The sequence below is a fragment of the Indicator indicator genome, chromosome 15, assembly GCF_027791375.1.
Source record: "Indicator indicator isolate 239-I01 chromosome 15, UM_Iind_1.1, whole genome shotgun sequence".
In the NCBI taxonomy this organism is placed as follows: Eukaryota; Metazoa; Chordata; class Aves; order Piciformes; family Indicatoridae; genus Indicator; species Indicator indicator.
Window position 1 is genome coordinate 8,147,535 of NC_072024.1, and position 19,737 is coordinate 8,167,271.

The window sequence follows — 19,737 nt, forward strand, 5'->3', positions numbered from 1 at the left end:
CAAAGCTGCTGCTGAGGGCCTTCCTAGAAGCCTGACCACAGAGTCAGACACTGGGCTTTGCAGGTGATGCTTTGCTTGCTTTGACTTTTATAGACATTGTACAAAATTAATAACAATTTACTGTCAATGGCTGAAGTTTGTAGGGCTTCACCAGTTAGTTTAGAAGAGCCAGAAAGTACCGTTTTGTCCAGAAGTAGGTTGGGGTTGACATTTTTATAAAGCTTTCCCTTTCTGGGAAAATATTTGTATTTCTGTTCTTTGTCCCAAAATCAAGCAAAGAAAGTACAGAACTTTAAATTTGCAAATCTGAACTTCCAACTTTTTTTTTTTTTTTTTTTTTTTTGCCTTGCCTAGAGGCTCACATTTCATTGCATCTTTCAGGTTTTGGGAAGGGTAAGAAGACAATGTGTAATTACATTTAGCTCTAAAAGATGTCTTAAGTTTTTATAGAAAACTTCCAAATTGTACAAATGAACAAACTGAGATAAGGAAATAATCTTTCTTTCCCCTCAGGGTGCCTGAAAACAGAACAACATAAAAATAACCCTAAAGAAAAGTTGCTTTAAGTGCCCCATATCTGAGAAATGTAGAAGAAAGCAGCTGCTACACGGCGTGTCACATGGGGGATTCTTCGATAGTTGATCCACTGCTCTGAGCTGTCTTGGGAAGAAAACAAACAAACAAACAAAAAAAGGCAAAACATCAATTATGTAAGAAAACTCGGCTCTCCTCCCGGTGAGTGACAAAGTGGCTCTTCCCCCCGGGACCTGGCAGATCAGGCAGCAGTCGGTGCCGCTCTGCCGGGGCCACTTTGCGTTTTTAAAGCCCTTTGCCAAGGAGCCGGCAGGGAGCGGCTGCGGCCGGGGGTGCGGGGTCGCAGCTCGCCCCCCTCCCGTTTCCCGGCCCGTCCCGTCCAGCCACATCGAGGGCTTTTCTTGGCGAAAACCTGCGATTCTGGCGTTCTTTGGGAATGAAAGAAAGTGACATGTTGGAAGTGGAAGGGGGGAGGAGGAAGGGCTGTCCCTGCTCCTGCAGGGCGGGATCTTTCCTCCTGCTTGATCTATGGAGCCCGCCCCCTTAAATTGGCTCCGGGAGCGCCCCGTCCACCAGCCCGACGGGGGGAGAGGCGGAAAGCGAGGGAGAGCAGGCAGGCAGGCGGGCGGCCGGCCGGCTCCCCCGTGTCCCGGCCCGTCCGTCCCGGCCCGTCCGCCCCCCGCGCATCATGCGCGGCCCCCGGCGCCCCGCGCCCCGCCGGCCCGCCCGCCCCTAACGCCGCCCGGCTCCGGCGCCTTCCCCCCGGCAGCGCACCGGGGGGCGGGGAGGGGGAAGAAAGGGGGCGAGGGGGAAAAAAAAAAGAAAAAACAAAACCAACAAAAAAACCCCAAAACACAAGAAGGGAAAAGGGAGGGAAAAGGGAGGAAAAAAGAGGAAAAGAGTCCGAGGAAAGCAAGAGAAGGCGGCGCTCCTCTGAGGACAGCGCGCAGCACCATGCAGCTGGCGCCGCTGGCGCTGGCACTCACCACGCTCTTCATCGACGGCTTGAGGACAGGAGCGAGAAGGCAGAAGCTGCACCCCAGACAAGGTAAACGGGGAGCTCGGGGAGAGGGGGGAGAAGGGAGCTACAGCTAGAGGGGTGCTGGGCTCGGCCTCCCCGCTCAGAGGCATGTGCTTCTCTTCTCTCGCAGCCAAGCTGCTGGAGAAGCTCAGCGAGTACGAGATCGTGACTCCTACCCGGGTGAATGAGTTCGGCGAGCCCTTCCCCACTGATGTCCACTTCAGGCGGCGGCGGCGGAGCACCAGCGCTGCCCCCGACGCCTGGACGGCCGCCTCCGCCGCCTCCCCCAAGGCTCACTACAGGCTCTCCGCCTTCGGGCAGCAGTTTCTCTTCAACCTGACGGCCAGTTCGGCCTTCATCGCTCCCCTCTTCACCGTCAGCCTCCTGGGAGAGCCCGCCGCAGACCAGCGGCGCCTGTACGCCGAGGCGGCCGACGCCGACGTGAAGCACTGCTTTTACCGGGGTCACGTCAACGCCCACCCGCGGCACACCGCCGTCATCAGCCTCTGCTCCGGGATGGTGAGACCCCCACGTCCCTGCTCCCGGCTCCGGCCCCGGCCCCGCCGGGCGCCCAGCGGCGGCGCGCCGGGCGGAAGCACAGCGGAGGAGGAGCAGGGCGAGAGAGGGTGGGCAGAGGAATGGGGACGGCCCCTTACCCCCGCCCCCCTGGCTGGGGCTAGTGTTTCTGGCTCGTCCCAGTCAGGGGTTTCTCCCAGATCGGTTTTCTTTTTGAGTCGGGTTCCGCACCGGGATGAACCCCAGCTCCTGCGCCGCAAGTTTTGGGGGAAAAACTGCCCCCCAGTGGCACCCCGAGGGGGAGATCAGCAAGCACAGATCCCCGGACATGGGCACCTTCCTGCACCTGGGGTACCGACGAGGGCTAGGAAGGGATGTCTGGGGGCTCCCCAGCTGACCCTGCAGCCCAGGGCAGGGGCAGGGCCCAAGGAGGACTGAAGGCAGCACCTCCTGTCGTCCTGCTGCCCTCCACTGCAGAGGGATATTGGCAAAAGAATGAGCCAGGGCTGACTTGTCCGGCTGCCCTAGAACCTGCCAACACCCCGGGTACCTGTTCTAGGTGCTCCCAGGGGGTCTCTGCTGGCCTTTGTCTGGTCCAGGTACTTCCCTGAGTGAGCAGACTCCAGGCTGGTGCACATGTGTGTAACTGGGTATGCCTCCCTCCCAGTCACTGGTCATACATCCCAATCTAGGATGGCTGCAGGATGTTTTTTGTCTCAGATATCATTTATTTACCCACCAAATCCCTGTATTCATAGTCATGTGCAGCTAGGAGTGTTGGCCTTTTCTTATGAGCAGGGTTTTCACTGGCTGGATACCTCCCTCCTTACACGTGGGTTTAAAGCCTGTCTTGGGATGAGCTGCTCTCTTTGTAGCCCAATATGATTAGGGCTGCACTGAGGCCTCCAGCATGCTGCAGCACCATCTCCCCTCAGGCAGGAGTGGCTTGGCAACTGTCACTGGCATAGAAACAGGGTCTGAGAGATATGTCCCTCTCATGCTTCCTGCCTACAGATTAATAATTTGCTTTCTGTAAATTCCAGTGGGATGGCTGCAGGGAGCAGCAGCCCATTGTGGGTGTAAGCTCTGTGACAGAGCTGGAGATCCAGCCTGTGCCTTCACAGGGGTTGCTGCAGAACAGGGCACTTGCACACCTCCCTCGTTAAGGACTCATTTTGTGGGATACTCCTGTTCCGTGGTTTGTCATTGCCCAAAGCTGACTGCCTCTTCCTCTCTGGTCCCTCTCAGCTAGGCACGTTCAAGTCTGATGATGGGGACTATTTCGTAGAGCCAATGCTATCACTTGAAGAACAGGAGTATGAAGAAGAGCACAATAAACCGCATCTAGTCTACCGACACCGGACACCTCCAACCAACTCTTCAGGGGACAGGCGGACTTGCGATACTCCAGGTACTCCTTTTATAACTACCTTGATGACTTGGCACTTAAAGAATGGGAACTAGTTTGCAGTAAAGATCTAGTAGGTTTGTGTGGGGGCAGAAGCGATGCAAAGATGAGGGACCCCTCTAGAGCTGATCACATGTGCACTAGGACCAGGATCGTGATGGTACTACTGTCCTGGAGAGAAGTGGTGTGTCTGTGCTTTCTGGTGGTCAGTTATAAGGAAGTTGGGGTCAGGAAAACTTATGGTTTCTATTTCATCCTGGCTGTAAGGCTGGCTTTCCTTAAATATCCCATGAGCCTTTAAACTGCCTTTCTAACCTCTCTTATGTGTAATTCTTAACCACCCTAATCTGATAGACTGTCTGTCTGAAATTCTGTTTTTATCCTTCAAATGGTATCTTTCTGTCTTAGTCTCTCTGTGCTCCAGGTCTTTCTTCCCCAAATCTAGTTCTGAGTTTCAATGTCTTATTTCTTTTTAGTTAGTGGAAACGAGAAGGTCCTAATGTCAACCCTGACAGTTCTCCCCTTCCCACTTTTCCATGGTTCATTTTCAAAGGCTTTTCTCCTCATGGCCCTTCCTCCACCAGCACCATCTCCCTGACCTCCTCACTCCCTCTTTCTAGTCTTTGCCCATATGAAAGAGCACAAGCCTTTTTATCTCCCCTTCATGTGCCTTGGTGAGCAATAGCCTTGCTCCTACTGTCCCTATTATCTGTGGTGGCCTCCTGCTGCTCCCTGCTTCGTTGACTTCCTGATTTTCACAACTAATCCTCTCCGTTGGCAGCAAATACCTAAGTTCTCTCTGAAGAAGCTTATTCCTTTGGTCTCTTGTTTCACCTGCTGTTTTGACCCCCTCCTTTGGCCTGCAGCTAGGTGTACAGGAGCTTTAAAGCCTAAACAGAGTAGACCTTGACTGGCTTCCCTTGCATGGGCTGCAAGCTGCTCATGTGCTGAAAAGTAGGTGGAATTGCTCAGGGAGTAAAGGTAGCACTGGAGAAGAAGCATGGTGCCAAACCTAGACTGCATTTAGCAGACATGATTCATTTGGCACCTGTGACTGTGGATTGTGGCCCTGCTATTGAACTGTCAAGTCTGTTTGGCTTGCACTGACCATGCTAAATCAGAAGATGCTCTGGTTTTCTGTGACCAGTCAGACCTGAAGTACTAGCAACATGTGTTTCTTCTAAAGACACATGGATACGTGTCCACATGCAAACATACCTGCTGGGGGACAATGGTACCTCTCACAAGGCTGTCATTGTTTGTTCTTCCAAGGGTTACTGCTGGACTATGCCATTCTGGTTTCTCTCTTCCAGCTGTTTCTGCTCCCTTTGAGATCAGATGCAGGAGACTCAGAACAGTTGGAAAGAAACATGGAATCTGGCACATTGCATCAGTAGCCCTTGGAGGAACGGAGCAGCAGATCACAGGACTCATTGAATCAAAGGTAGCTGGGAGGGTTCTGACTTTCGCTTGTGGTCTTTGCTCTCTACTGTTATACTAGTTTGCCATATTTCACTTAACTCTATTATAGCTTCTGTTTAGGGTATTATTCTTCTGAATCATGATTCAGAAGAATAATACTTCAACTGTGATATTACCTACAAAATGTGTATCTCTTTCTCCTCTTTTGAAACAAGCTTTGCTTCTTGCTTGTCTCTGTTTTCTCGCTCTCCTCATTTGCTTTGCATAGTGAAGGGAAAAGGTCTGAAACAAGCTTAAGTGTTCCAGATAGGTGTGACAATCTTTCTGTTGTCCTCCCTCTCACTTTTACTGTTGTCCAAGTTTTGAAAAGGAGTGATGCTTTGGTCATTCATGTGTGGTGGTCTTGGTCGTTTAATTGAAGGAGTAAGTATAGGCTATCTTGGGCTATGCTGAACCATGGTTCCCCTTGGGATTATGTTTGGTGGAGAGAAGGTATCTCACATGTCTTTGGAGCAAAGAGGAAAGCACAAAATCTAGCAGCACTATTTTTGGTCAGGGTGTTATGTGTCACTGAGAAGAATGGTTTCCTAACAGTTTGGGAGTTAGAGCTGTAGGGCATTGTGTGAATCCAGTCTTTTGCCAGGAGGATGTGTGAAGAGATGTGCTTGCATTGCAGGCTTCTGGCAGGAATTGAAATTAGCTCAAAGAGGAAATTCCTGCGTGGGAAATCCTAAGTACCCACCCTTCAGTGAGCAATGGAGCCCACACTGCTGGGCAGTGGTGCTATTAAGAATGGCTTTCTGATAGTCTTCTTCCTGGAAATGATTAATAAGCTGCATACTGGTGTGCCCTTGCCATGATGATGTAATTATAGACTCCTTGCAGTATCCAGGAAAAGTTCCCTTGTGAGTTGAGTGACACTTTGAGTAAAAGCTTTCATTTCCAGCGGTCTCTCTGGTGTTGCTTTTAGTTTTCAGCATCCTCAAATCAGCTTAGAAAAAACAGGTATTTGATTTTTGTTAAGTCTTAATTAGCAGTTTCTGATAACATCATTAGGTCCTCTGACAGGTGAGACCACACCTGGAATACTGCATCCAGTTTTGGGCTCCCCAGGTCAAGAAAGACAGAGAACTGCTGGAGAGAATCCAACAGAGAGCCATGAGGATGATTAGGGGACTTGAGCATCTCCCCTGTGAAGAGAGATTGAGATCCCTGGGGCTGTTTAGTCTTGAGAAGAGAAAGACTGAGAGGGGATCTCATCGATGTGTATAAATATCTGAGGGGGGTGTGTGTCAAGTGGAGGGGGCCAGCCTCTTGTCGGTGGTTCACAGTAATAAGACAAGGAACAATGGGTTCAAACTTGAACATAGAAGACTTCACCTCAACACGAGGAGAAACTTCTTTACAGTGAGGGTGACGGAGCACTGGACCAGGCTGCCAAGGGGGATTGTGGAGTGTCCTTCTCTGGAGACTTTCAAAACCCACCTGGATTCATTCCTGTGCAGACTATCCTAAGTGATCCTGCTTTGGCAGGGGGTTTGGACCCGATGATCTCTTGAGGTCCCTTCCAGCCTCTGATATACTGTGATACTGTGATACTCTGACATATGAGAAGCTCTGCAGATGTTCTGAAAAAAAGATGTTTCTGCTCTGAGCACTGATGGATATAGAATGCAACCTGTGCTCTGCATATGAACTTTCATAGCACTGGGGTCTCCTGGCAATGTGCTTCAGCTGTCTGGTGTATAGCTCAGCTGCCGCAATAAAAACTTCTGACAAAATTTTCCTTGGGGTAACAGGTTAATGTAGTTTCAGTCATAGGAAACGGTGCAATTTCTTCTCCTTCCCTTCTTTTAGTTAGTACCGTGAATCAATTTGTCATCTGGTTGAGGATCTGGCAGAGCAATTAGTTGTATTTTACTGAGTAGCCCTGACGGGGTGAAGACTTGGCCAGGCTGACAGTGTGATGTCACTAGGTGCAGTGCTGCTACCACCCATTGCTTCATGATAGCAAGCTCTTCCTATCCAAATTATTAAATATCCGCTTTTCAGAGGTGGAGGAGGAAGAGAAAAGAAATTCTGATCCTAAAAAAAGAAAAAAAAGGAAATGGCTCATTGCCGAGCTGGAGCGTGGAGCTTTCCTGCGCCCTGTGGAGGAACAATCTGACACTGATGATAAAAGGCAAGTAGCTGCATCCTGCGGCACCATGTGGAGGCCAGCAGTAGCTCTCCAACTCCTGTCCAGTCTAACCTCTTGCCAAGAGGAGACCAGTGATCCCTACCCACTGGTTTCTGTGTGAAACCCCAAAGGGGTGGTCTTGCAGAGAGATGTCCAGCTCCAGATGCCACAGCCTGTGGTTGACACCTAACTAAACCACTTTGGGCCACTTCTTGGTCTGTGTCTTATTCTCCCTTTTTGCTGTCTCTTCTTTCTCTCATGTTTCCCATGGTTTTTGTCATTGATATGTCTAAATGAATATTTTGGTTGTTGGCTGCTGTGGAGCTCTCCTCTTCCAATTTTGTTGAGTGAGAGCTTTATCCTGTATTTTAGTGACTGTATTTACTGAATCTTACACAGTCTTTCTGCCTGTTGGCCACACCTTATTCTGAGACAGAGGACACTGGGCCATAATTGCCCTGTGGCCATGAGTATAAATGCAGGAGCTGGGCTTTCTCTGCACTTGTGTATGCTCAGCTAGTTCATTGCTCCAAACTTTGCAAATTCCTTGCAGCTTTAACTGTGACTCCAGTGCAGAACTCCTGAATGAACTCTCTTGGGCAGCTCCTTCCTTGTTCCCACTGCATTCACTTTTCTGCTCTCCTGATCTGTGCTTCGTTTCCTTCCTAGCTTCGTTAGTTAAATACCTCCCTGTTCTTGCCTCATTTTTCATAATTCTTTAAGTGAAGACCTACTTGTGACTGAAATCAGGGACTGAATATATAGCGAGCATTAGCTGTTCCCAAGACTTGTTGCTGGTCCACCTTGCCCATGCCAAGGCTGGTGTTAGGATGTGGGCTCTGGAGCTGCATGTGAGGATCTTGCACAAAGTTCTGGCTCCTTAATGAGAGTGCTTAAAGCAGGAGTATCCACGATGGGAAAAACTCCTCATGCAGAAGCTGCAGAAGCACTCTGATGGTGCCAAACTAGTAGGAAGATGATTAGAGCTTTTTCTGTTTCTGGAGGAGAGCCAAGGGGCTGCAGCCAGCAAAGAGGCCTTCCAGCAATCTGCGCTGAAATGATGAGATTTTGGAAGTGGGCTCAGATGAGTGCAGGACAGATCTTACCTTCATGAAGTTGGCTGTGCCCCACCTGCAGAGGCAGGGAAGCCCAGTAACTTAGTTGCTGAGGCTGTTTTCCAAAAAGCACCAAGCATTACCAGCACAGATGGCTGCTGGGCACAGCCTGGAGGCTTAGCACATCACCATATCTGCCAGAAATGGATACAAAAGGGTCTCAAATTTGCAACTGGGTATTTAATTGCAAGGCGTTAAAAGTAGTTTGACTGCTCAGGAGGCAGCACACACTCAGCAGCTCCATAGAGGCAAGGCCCATGTGCTCAAACAGGCAAGAAGGAGAAAAGAAGCTGTGTGTGTGTAAGCTGGGTTGAGAAGGTTGCTATAAAAAGCACAAGACAAATCAGCAGTGTGAACCAAGCCTTGCCGCTAAGCTAGCGTGACACGGACCTAATCAGTAATATGTCACTGATTTTTCGGTTGCATTAATGAACGGTTTGTAATAGATTATCCTTTCATAGCAATGTTAACAACCCTTCCCACTGAACGTGACGCTGGGGAGCCACCAGAGCAGAGCAGTGCCGCCCTGTGTCTTGAGCAAGCAAATCCCTGGTTCTGCCAGCTTGATGACTGTGATCTTGTTTCTGTGTGATCATTAGCACCAGCCTACTTGGCCCCTACAGGTGGTTGTCACCTCTCTCCCAATACCACCCAGCTGTATGGGAAGTCATTGGTGAATCCAAGGCACAAGCAGGAGATGGTCCTGCCACTGTATTTCCATGTGCTTGGGAAAGGGTGGCCAGGTTAAGGTTGCCATGGTGTGAGTTTATTAATGTGTTATCCGTTTTGTGACCAGGGAGGTGACCTGGGGATGTGTTGGGGATCTGGCACCATAGCTTAAAGCCTGACTTTGTCCCTTTCCTTGTAACATGGTCTCTTGTTGGCACAGGTGGGTGATGAGCCTGAGCTGTGGTTTGAGGTGTTAGGTGGGGAATAGGGCCAAAAAGGCCAGAAGTGGAAAACTTCGTACTCGTTCTACAGACAGTTTATATGTACTGCATTGTTAATTTATAGCAGTTTTGAGGCAGAAATTTTGAATGCCTTTTCCACAATGTATGTAGTCTTGTGAGTGGTCCATGGTGAAATCCCAGAACCTTTGCAGTACAGCTTTTGATTTAGAGCCCTTTTGTATTTTTGCTGTTTCTTTTGGACTGTTTGTCATGCCTCCAACTGTGACCTTATTTTGGTTTTCAACTCCTTCATCCAGCAGAATTTCACATTCTTGGTGTCTGGTTTCCAGGCAGGTCTTCAGGCAAATTCTGCACTGCTGGGTCTCATATAACTGTGGAGTTGCAGAAGATCTACAGGGAGGTTTTTCTAAGCCTTTGCTTCCAGATTGAACAATCCTTGAGCGCTTTCAAAAGTCTGTTTAAGCTGTCAGCTTTGCTTTTGGCCTCAGGGTAAAACATTGACTTGGTTCTTTCCATCAGAGAAGTTTCTCATCTTAAGGAAGTGAATTGTAATTTATAGTCAGATAGTAATTATTCCAGGTTTCCTTCCCTCCCAAAAACCACAAGTGAGAGAATTACGTCACAAGCCCCATATGGTAATGTAATTAATTCTATTTCTGGCTTCTTACTGAGGTAATAGTGCAGTAACAGCCAGCCAGTACTTGGTCAAATGGACCTGGGATGACAAACAAAAGCTTTTCCCTGAGCTGGGAAAGGGATCAGACTGGTAATGTTTGTGCTGTCAATGTGGTGTCAGCAAGTGAGATAAGGTATTAGACTGACTTCAGTTAAAAAAGTGTGATTGCAGCCAATGATACAGGTCCCAAAACTGTGGTTTTGTTTGAAAAATTCTCAATGTCAGTTCTAAGCAAGGTGCCTGCAATTTGCTGTTGTTACTCAGCGTGGAAAAAGTATCAAACATCTGTCTGGCACCCTAATGGTGGAAGACCAAGATTGTGACTGAACAAATTATTTTTCGTTGGTTGTTATTTGGCAATTTAGATATGGTAAGTGAGCAGAGTTTAGTTATTCTCCTGGAATCAAAATGGATGTACTTGCAATGTTGCATCTACTTACACATCATCTATGTGGACATCTGCTGAAGAAGGGCAGGTGGGAGAAGTAAGGAGGTACCAGTTTGGTACTTTCCATCTCTACCCCATGGCATACACTACTGATGATAAACTGACCATTCTGTGTCTCCTGCTCCTCCATGCCTGTGTTGTTATTACCAGCCTCCCTGTGGCCAGTTGTTAAGCAAAATTTTTTTGGCTTTCTAATGGGATTTTTTTTTTTTCATCTTTTACCGAGTGTCAGTTCAAAGTTGTGGCAATGTCAGTCTTGTTCTTGTTGGCATGGCACCTCACAACTATCACTAGACAAGAGCATGGATAATGTGTTGCTGTTCTTGCAACTGTTATGCATTGGAAGTCGCATTAAAAGTGAGCAAACAAGCACAGGACTTCGGGTGCTCAGGTGCTTTGCAGGGCAGGCAGAAAGTTCAGCAGGTACAGCCTCTAGAGGAAATAAGTTTGATTAGCCCAGGCAGCTCAGAAAGCAGCAGCTCTGGCTGTTTTCCTGATATGCTGAAGTGTTACCAGGGTATATCAGTGTGCTTCTGGTACATTCATACCACAGCCTGGCTCAGATATGTGTCTATGCATAGGTGAAACACTGCCCAGCCCTGTGCAGTAGTTTTCAGGGTGGTTTTCAAGGGCATTTTGCCACAGTTTTTTAGTCATTCTACAGGAATAGTTCATTTTTCTTCCTGAGCACAATGGGTATGGAACTGGTACCAGTGTTTTTTTCATCACTGTAACTTTCTGCTGGCTGTACCTTACACCAAACTTCTACCAGATGAGCGGTGCTTTTGTGCCTTGCAGTTGTGAGGTGCAGTTACTCAGATTTTTTGTTTGTAAGATGATCTTGAATTGTTTTCTGCCACATGCTCAGGTCACATGTTACTATCTTCTTTCTTAAAGAGGCAATTTTTAGGTTTCTTCATTAATCTAGTTTCTGTCTGCTGTGCAAAATTAATAGCTTTCACATAGAACTTTTTACCTTAGGCAGAAAAAAACCTCTTTACAGCTGGAATGCATTCTCACATACATCATCAGAAGAGGAAGTGTCTAGAGTATGTGTGGTCTTTGGTGTTTGCCTGCTATAAAGCCAGAGGATATTTTCTCCCTAAGGGAAGGTGATTGATGCTACCTGTAAGTCTATGGTTCTCAAGTGTTCTGGTTCAAGCAGCAGGAAGAAAGCAAGATCGCCTCAAAAGATATAGGTAGGCTCAGCATCCCCTTAAGATTTGGTACCTCCAAGGATGGAGTCTCCATAGGCAAAGCTACCACTCTGCTTGCTACAGTGCACAGGCAGCAGTGGATGAATGGAGGTGGGACTGATGATTTTGATGGCAGTGATGCTTCATACCAATCTAAACTGCTCTTGACTCTATAGCATTGCTTGCTGGCCTTCTCCCAGGCTCTCTGCTTCAGCTGACTTCAGCAGCAGGTGCTCCTGGGCATGGACCATTCTAAGGATCTGAACATTGCTCCAGTTGGGCATCTAGATGGCTATTTAGTGATATATATGTGCAAAATTCAAAGGAGGAAGGCAAGAAAATTAACAAGCAGATGTACCTGGGTCCTGAGAGCTGATGATCTGTTCATGCACATATTTCTCTTAGTAGCAAAGAAACAGTTTGTAGAAGCCCAATATTTTGATTCTCCAGGAGCAGTTTGGGAGGGAAACTTCTGAGCCCAGGCTGCTTCCGAATTCAAAGGGAAGTGTGAACCACAAAGTGAAAATTAAAGCTTCCCTCTTTTGTATTGCTCTAATAGCAACACTTATGAAAGGTCTGCTATTTTATTTCATTTTCAGTAGTCCCAACCTTGAAAGTTTAATCTATGCAGTTTTGTCCAGCTCTTACTGATGAAGGTTGAAACTCCAGCTATGTCTGTTAGTTTGGTTCAGATTAATTTGCATTTGAACACTTTCTGTTTTGCAGATTGGAAAAATTGAGCAAACTTTCATTTTCACCCTCAGTGCAGATTATCTTCCTCTTTCAATCCTGGGTGGCTCAGATCCTTAATTTCCCAGCCAATGTAGCTCATTGATCTTGCCTCTATCAATAAAGCTTATTTTCCTTTTCCATCTACAGCAGCAGCTCCAATTGCACAGTCCAGGAGCTATCCAGAGCAGAATTAGTCCTGCTTGTAGGACTGGTCATCTCAGTGTGAAACAGAGCAAGGCAATTGCTGCTCCCCTGTTACACTATTATCCCTGGCAGGGTGTTGATCTCTTCTCTCAAGTAACTAGCAATAGGACAAGAGGAAATGGCTTCAAGTTGCAACAGGGGAGGTTTAGATTTCATATTAGGAAAAAATTCCTTACTGAAAGAGTGGTGAGGCATTAAACAGGCAGTTGCACAGGGAGGTGATGGAATCACCAACCTTAGAGGCATTCAAACAAAGCGCTACATGACATTTTGGAACATGGTTTGGTGTTCATGGTAGTGTTGGTTTGATGGTTGGGCTTGATGATCTTAGAGGTCTTTTCCAGCCTTAATGATTCCATGATTCTTTGTGTTAAAAATCCTATGTCATGCATTCAGAACAGGTATGACAGTAAGTTGGTTTGAAAGGACTATGCTCCTTTTCTACCAGGGAGAGGTTATTAATGTTATTAACTTGAGAAATAGAGAGAGCCAGAAAGGGGAAGAAAAATATTCTCTTTTATATCTGTGGGGTTTTTTCCCCTGCTACAGGCAACTGTTGTGAACTTGGAGCTGAACTGGAATTGCTTGCATTGTCACATGTCTTATTTAACTGTGCAAATTGCTTTCTATTCCAAGGACAAGTTAAGGTAGAAATAGAAAGGATTAGATCTGTTGGGATAAGTGATTACTCTTAATTTTTTTATTTTTAGCATAACAATAGCTACTATTTCAAAAGCAGTCCCTGGCTTTGCCCTGTCACCCTTTCATTCAAGCAAAGTACTCACATAGGACCAGAGTCTCCCTTGCCCTCTCCCTTATAGTAGGTCCAAAGTCCATTAATAAGAGGGAATCAACCATAAGTCAGATCAGTGGGCTCTGAGCTGAGGCTTCTTGTGCAAGCAAAATTAATGGCATGTGTGGGAAGATGCCATCAGGAAGAAATATCCCTTTCACAGGACTGGATCTCCTCATAAGTCCCACATAATGAAGAAGAAACCAAGCAGAAAAAAAAAAAATGAATGTGCACTTCCAGGTCTCTCTTTTAGACAGTGCAAACACCACAGACTGTCTTAGTAAAGCAAGCAGTAAAATGGATCTTATCCAGCAATCTTTTAGCTACCTCTTAAATATTAGCTGTTTAATCAGTGCCTAACAATTGAATTATTGACCTGTAGTTTGCATGGTTTCAAAGTGTTTGTCTACTCATTGGAGCTTTGTTTTTTCTGCAAATTAAAGAAAATGTTTTGTTGCTTAAACCCATCCAGTTACTGCCCTGTGTAGGTACATGTTTTTCTGGTCATTTGTAGAGATTGACAGCTTGCCAAGCAAACCATTTTCCATCCTGGTTTCTCTTAATGTATTAACACAATGGATAGGGAAAGAAAAAAAGCAAAACCAGATGGAAAATGATCACACCCTTTTCTGGTGTTGTGTGTGGCAATAGGAAGCTGTTGCTGTAAAATCACAGATTTCTTATGTAAAGTGAGATTTTCACTTCTGCTTGATTAAATCACAGTATGCTGCACAATTCAATGGGGACATTTCTGTTGTGGCCATCATAACAGGGCGAGATATCAACAGCATCAGGCACATGGAGTACTGGCAGCGCCTGTAGGTAACTCCCATTAGCGCTGGTGGGGTTTTATGGATGGCTTGAGAGCAGTGCACTACCATTAGTGTTTAATTTTTTACAGGCAACTGTGCCTCATCTCTGAGTGTAGTTATATGCAAGAAAGATGGGTGAAGATAACAGTTCACTACTATCAAAGTCCAAGAGTGGCTTTCCATACAATGCATCCCCACTAGCTTGTCCTTGGTTTTACAGTAACTAGGCAGGCAAACATACTATACATGACTTGTCCAAATAGCCTGCTGGACTTGTTGGAGGGACTTCATATCTGGAAAAAAAGAATGTTGGTTTTTTGAAGGAGTGATGTACCTGACTTGATTGTGTGCTGGGTGGGGGAAGTACACTGATACTGTACTGGCACTTGACAGTGTTACTTAATGATTGAATCTGAAGGATTTCTTTCCAACCTAAATGATTCTATGAGTCTACAGCAGTGTGTCAGATCTCTGCAACAGACAGCTGAGCATACATGTGTGTGTTGAGCTCTGCTTCTCCTGTGTGGTGAGTCAGGTTGGGGGTCTCAAAACCAGACTTGGTATTTTATGTGGACCGCTTTGTTTTGGGTGGAGGAGGGAGGTTTTTTTGAGCAGTTTGCATTAGCTGTAGGATTTCAGCGCAAGCCTAGCAAATATCAATGAATTTCTTTTGAACACTTGCTGTGTAACAGGTGTCTCTTCAAAGAGTCCTTTATATTTTCTTCCTCTTTTGCCACTGAACTTTCCTCTGCCAGGCTGGCTGCAGGATCCATTCAGGACCTGTGAAGCCACAGTGGCCTTCCCACCATAGCCTTACCTTCAGCCTCACTCATTACCTGTTGAGCATCTCCCCATCCTTAACGCGTTTTTCCTTGAGCATTCACTTCTCTTGGAAGTTAGTTGTTTAAAAGGGACATTTAAGTGACTGGCTGAGGGTGCAGAGAAGATGGCAACTGGCTTGAAGGGCTGAGGTTAGCACTTTCTCCTCAGTCTGGTTGTCTTCTCACCTTTAAGTTATTTGTATGCATAGTTGGCTTCCTGCACTGATTGGCACTGAACACGTCGGGATAATGTCACAGTTGCCCATGAAGCCATGCCAGCATGAGAGCAAACCTTGCCAACACAAGGGCATTGATTAGTGCAGAGGAACTAGGGCAATCCAATTATAACTGCAAATGCCGTTGGCTTTCTCAAATTCTTACTCAAATAACTGCAGACTCTCTGCTGTATTAAGGTGGTCTGGACTATATTGTAGTACTTAGGTAGTACAAAGTAAACAGGATTTCATTCTTAAATATTCTATTGCCTATTTACACACAGGGCAGAAGTATAAGGTTTTTTTCAGATAGGTAGAAGCTGGCTGGCCTCCTTTGCCTGCCTTGATACTAGAGAATGTGTCTTATTTTTCTTTTTTGGAAATTATTACAAAATATCCTAAAAGGAAACTACACTGGAAAAATAGCCAAGAAGTTTCCTATCTTTTCAATCTTGTTTGAACATTGAATATTCCTTTGTTCCCTAATATTATGCTTCCTCTAACCTACTCACTGGGTCAGATAAGGAAATGTGATATTTTTCAGCACCATGACGAAATTAAACTAAAGCTACAAAGAGCGTGAGGGTTGTAGCCTGGAGTCTTAGATGAGTAGTACAGATCTGGCTTTATATTAAATGCAGAAGTGAACAGTCTCTCATGGATGAATCACATTCAATTAGCTACTTCCTATGATGAACTGATTAAAAATTAAGTGGCATCAAATAAGACTGATTTTTCCTCTTACATTTAAATAATGCTATAATTACATACTAATCAGATGGTAGATCTTAATTGTACATGTTCCATATGTTTTATTTGCCTGTTCTCCCTCCTCACTTTGTTGTCTTTGTATCAGCATGGAGTATATTTTCAGGCTGCTTTTATGTTTGGCCTAATTGAATATCAAAAGCAGTATATGTGCAACTTCCTGAATTCTATTCTTTAGCCAGTGGCAGCTGTGCTATTAGATGACCTTTACCATTCCCGTAGCACAGAATAATAAAGGGAGGGGGGGAACTGAAGCCCAGCCGTGTTATTGTTAGAGACAGAAATAAATCATATATAATTGCTTCGCTATGAAGGCCAAATCCTGCCGTCCTTCATGCCTGAGTTAGAAATACAGGATTTGGACCTTTGTTTCCTGTGGTTTCCTGGCCACCTTGGACGTGCCCAGAATCCTCACGCTGCCGCTGCGGTGGCTAATTACCATCACTGGGCTCACGTCGTGTTACACTGCACTGCAGCCCAGGCTCCATCCCTCCTGGGATGGCTCTGCTGCAGGAAGCCTCTACATAAATGTCTGCCTTCAAGTGTCACTGGCTTCCATAAGGTTACATTTAAAAATAAGAAAAGCCTTAGATGATGTATTACATAGTGGGCTTCCACAGAGTACCTCTGGTTTGGCTAACTGTTTGGAACGAGCCTGCTTAATTTGTTGAAGGAAAGAGGTATTTTGACATTCCATTGCATGTGGTATTAACTGTATCCACTCCAGAATGTATTTTATGGTTTTGTCTGCCTTTTAATCACAGATCATGAACACAGTCACAAAAAGAACAAGCAGAAACACTGGAGAAGGCAGCGAGTAGAAAGCAGCATATTATCTGACGTGGAGATGTTGAAACATAGCTTGGAAATGAATTCATTTTCTGTGAATAGCAACAAGACTGGGAACATCAGTGAAAAGAAGAGCCACAAACGAACAAAGCGCTTTCTCTCATACCCTCGGTTTGTGGAAGTGATGGTGGTGGCTGACAGCAGGATGGTTGCCTACCACGGGGCCAATCTACAGCACTATGTCTTAACGTTAATGTCAATAGTGAGTATTCAACTAAGGGGAGTGGATTCACCCACAGATCGTTTTCTATTGGTCAAAGAGTACCCTTTCCACTGTGGTCTTATGCAATACCACCACTTTGCCTCGGCTAGACATGGAGATAATGTTGGGATTACTAGAAAGCTTGGTAAAACTCAGCTGTGGAACACTGGATTCATAGAATCATTGAATTGTTTTGGTTGGAAAAGACCTTTAAGGTTGTAGAATCCAATCATTATCTAAGTACCGAGTCTGCTGCTAAACCATGTCACTTAGCACCACATCTCTGCTTTTAAACACCTCCAGGGATGGGTGTTCAGCCACCTCCTTGGGGAACCTATTCCAGTGTTTAATAACTTCTTCTGTGAAGAATATAATATCCTCTTCTTTTCCAAACCCATCATGTTTCCTAATCCTTCCCACACCTTTCCCCTCCGGCTTTCTGAACCTCAGACAGAAAGAAAAATATCAGCAGCCCTTTAGTCCACATGCAGTAGTCTTCTTTTTAAGCCCATGTGAAATAGCAGCTGAAGTAGAAACATACTTTGGGGACTATGCCTTCCGAGGGACTGATGCTGGTAGGTTATGTGGTTACCCGAATTCCCTTGCTGTTGCAAGGAGAAGGTCACCTTGATCCTTAGCATAGTGCTAGAGCTGGCTTTCCAGGATGAGGACAAGCATTTTAGTAGCTACTGGTCCTAGGATACAGTAGTGCTATCCCCAGTCAGGCAGCTTTGTAGACACAGAATGACTGGAAATGAGTATCCAACATAATGATATCACTGGAGGGACTTTCATCCTATTTGAGGGTAGAAGTACAGTGAATACAGGATCTAAAACTGTCCTGTCCAAACGAGCCACCTCAGAGAATGAGTTCCTTTTGAGAGTCTTGGTTGGTGGTCATTGTATCTTAGCAGAATGATCCTGTAATTTGGTGAAATGTGCTAAAGCAAGAGGAAATGTTTGGTTTGCAATACCAGCAGGTTTGGTTCATTCTAAAACTGCTTCTGGCAGGAGATTTCTCCAAGCCACATCAGAGCACTTAGTGGGGCAGTAGAACAGCTCAGGTGAAGAACAGCTGCAAAATAGAAAACGTGTGTTTTGTCTTAATTGTTTGTTTCCTGGAATGTTAGCAATAATCTGAATGTTTCTTTTTTTAAACAGGTGGCTTCTATCTACAAAGACCCAAGCATTGGGAATTTAATTAATATTGTTATTGTGAAATTGGTCGTGATACATAATGAGCAGGTAATGGAAGTGATTTTCTTGACCTTCTGTTTCACGATGGCACTTGTAGCAAGCCTTGTGATGAATAATTAAATTACCTGCTTTCCGTGTGTTGCTTATTAGGATGGTCCTGCAATATCTTACAATGCCCAGACAACATTAAAAAACTTTTGCCAATGGCAGCAATCCCAGAACCACCCTGAAGGAAGTCACCTTCAACATGATACAGCTGTGCTTGTTACCAGGTATGGAGAATATCCTCATAACGACTGTGGCCAGTCATGTGTCAGAGCCTGTGAGCATTTAACGTACACAGCGAAGGGAGGTGTTTGGGTTCTGGTGTGGATGTAACATTTGCAGTTATGAGAGCAATGTAACTCTGAGCAGAACTGGGATAACGCATCTACCATAGCAGTAGATGACTCTTGAGAGGTTTAGGGCTGTCCAAGGTCTGCTTATGGGTTTAACATGTGATGAAACACTGACTATGGTAGGGAGTTGGTTGTTATTGTTGTGCTTGTACCTTAACTTGCTGCTGCATTGAAAATTAATGTGTCAGGTCTGTTCTGCTTTCAGACAGGATATTTGCAGAGCGCACGACAAATGTGATACTTTGGGTAAGGAAAATCTTTCCTTTGTCTCTTAATAACTTTTTTTTTTTTTTTGGTGGTGATGTTAGTTGCCTGTGCTGAACTGTGGTTAATATTTCTTTTCATGAACCTTTTTGTTCTCTCTTAGGTCTGGCAGAACTGGGCACAGTCTGTGACCCTTACAGGAGCTGTTCAATTAGTGAAGATAACGGACTGAGCACTGCTTTCACAATAGCACATGAACTTGGCCATGTGTATGTTTTATGTAAATACATTTACATTTAAATAGTCCAAGATTTATGCTAGCTGGGGCTTGACAGCCAGGCAAGGACTTGGTACCTGCTGAGCCTAATTGTCTGAGAGGAGATAAATACACTTGGTTAGAAGATGCACCACTGAGGAAGATTAAGCAGTGGTGTGACTGGGAGGAGGTCGGATGCTCCGGATCCTATCTGACGGCAGAAGAATGAGCAGGCCCACATTTTGGGGAGGTTGAGTGACAGGGTACTGACAAGCAGCACCTAAGCAAGGGAGGAAAGCTAACAAAATCACTGCATCTTCTTACATCTACATGTGGATATGAGCAGAATCTGCCCCAGTAGACATGATGTCCTGGCTAAGCCATTAAGACTAGCCAGGATTTGGGCCAGAGCTGGGATGTGCTGGTTACCTTGGGGAGGACCGAGGTGAGAGGCACAGGCATGTCTCATTTGGCCTTTGGAACTGAAGTCTCCTCCAAGAGCAGGTCCTCAGCGTGCCACAGCTCATCTCCCTGCCATGCGTGGTGCTACTGGAGTCAGCACAGCAGCTCTTTGTGAATGGAGGTTTTATCTGGGGTGGTTGGGATGTCTCTGTGAGGCTGCCCACCTCCTCAGCTAATTCATGAGGGAAAATCTGATGCTCCTGAACATCACTGGAAGAGATGCTGTTATTCAAGATGCACCTTCTCCAGTGGAAATCTTTTTTAACCAATGTTGACTTTTTTTGAGAGTGGTAGTAAGAAAAATCCATTACCCTCCAGCTACATCTCTTAGGCAGCTGGTTAAGTCCCAAACCACCTCATGCCTGGTTTGCAGTGAAGGTCTGTAGGTGTGGAATGGT

At 45.8% G+C, this 19,737-nt stretch overlaps 1 protein-coding gene across 1 annotated transcript in view; it reads left to right on the forward strand.

Moving 5' to 3' along the window:
* The first annotated feature begins 1,488 nt into the window (after positions 1-1,488).
* The window catches only part of ADAMTS9 (ADAM metallopeptidase with thrombospondin type 1 motif 9), an 86,425-nt gene continuing 68,176 nt past the window's right edge, over positions 1,489-19,737 (forward strand). Inside the window, exons 1-8 of the mRNA XM_054387634.1 lie at positions 1,489-1,582; positions 1,686-2,074; positions 3,320-3,482; positions 16,536-16,822; positions 17,984-18,067; positions 18,170-18,291; positions 18,623-18,663; positions 18,785-18,890. Coding sequence (XP_054243609.1) covers positions 1,489-1,582; positions 1,686-2,074; positions 3,320-3,482; positions 16,536-16,822; positions 17,984-18,067; positions 18,170-18,291; positions 18,623-18,663; positions 18,785-18,890 — 1,286 coding nt within the window. The remainder of the gene's footprint in view (positions 1,583-1,685; positions 2,075-3,319; positions 3,483-16,535; positions 16,823-17,983; positions 18,068-18,169; positions 18,292-18,622; positions 18,664-18,784; positions 18,891-19,737) is intronic.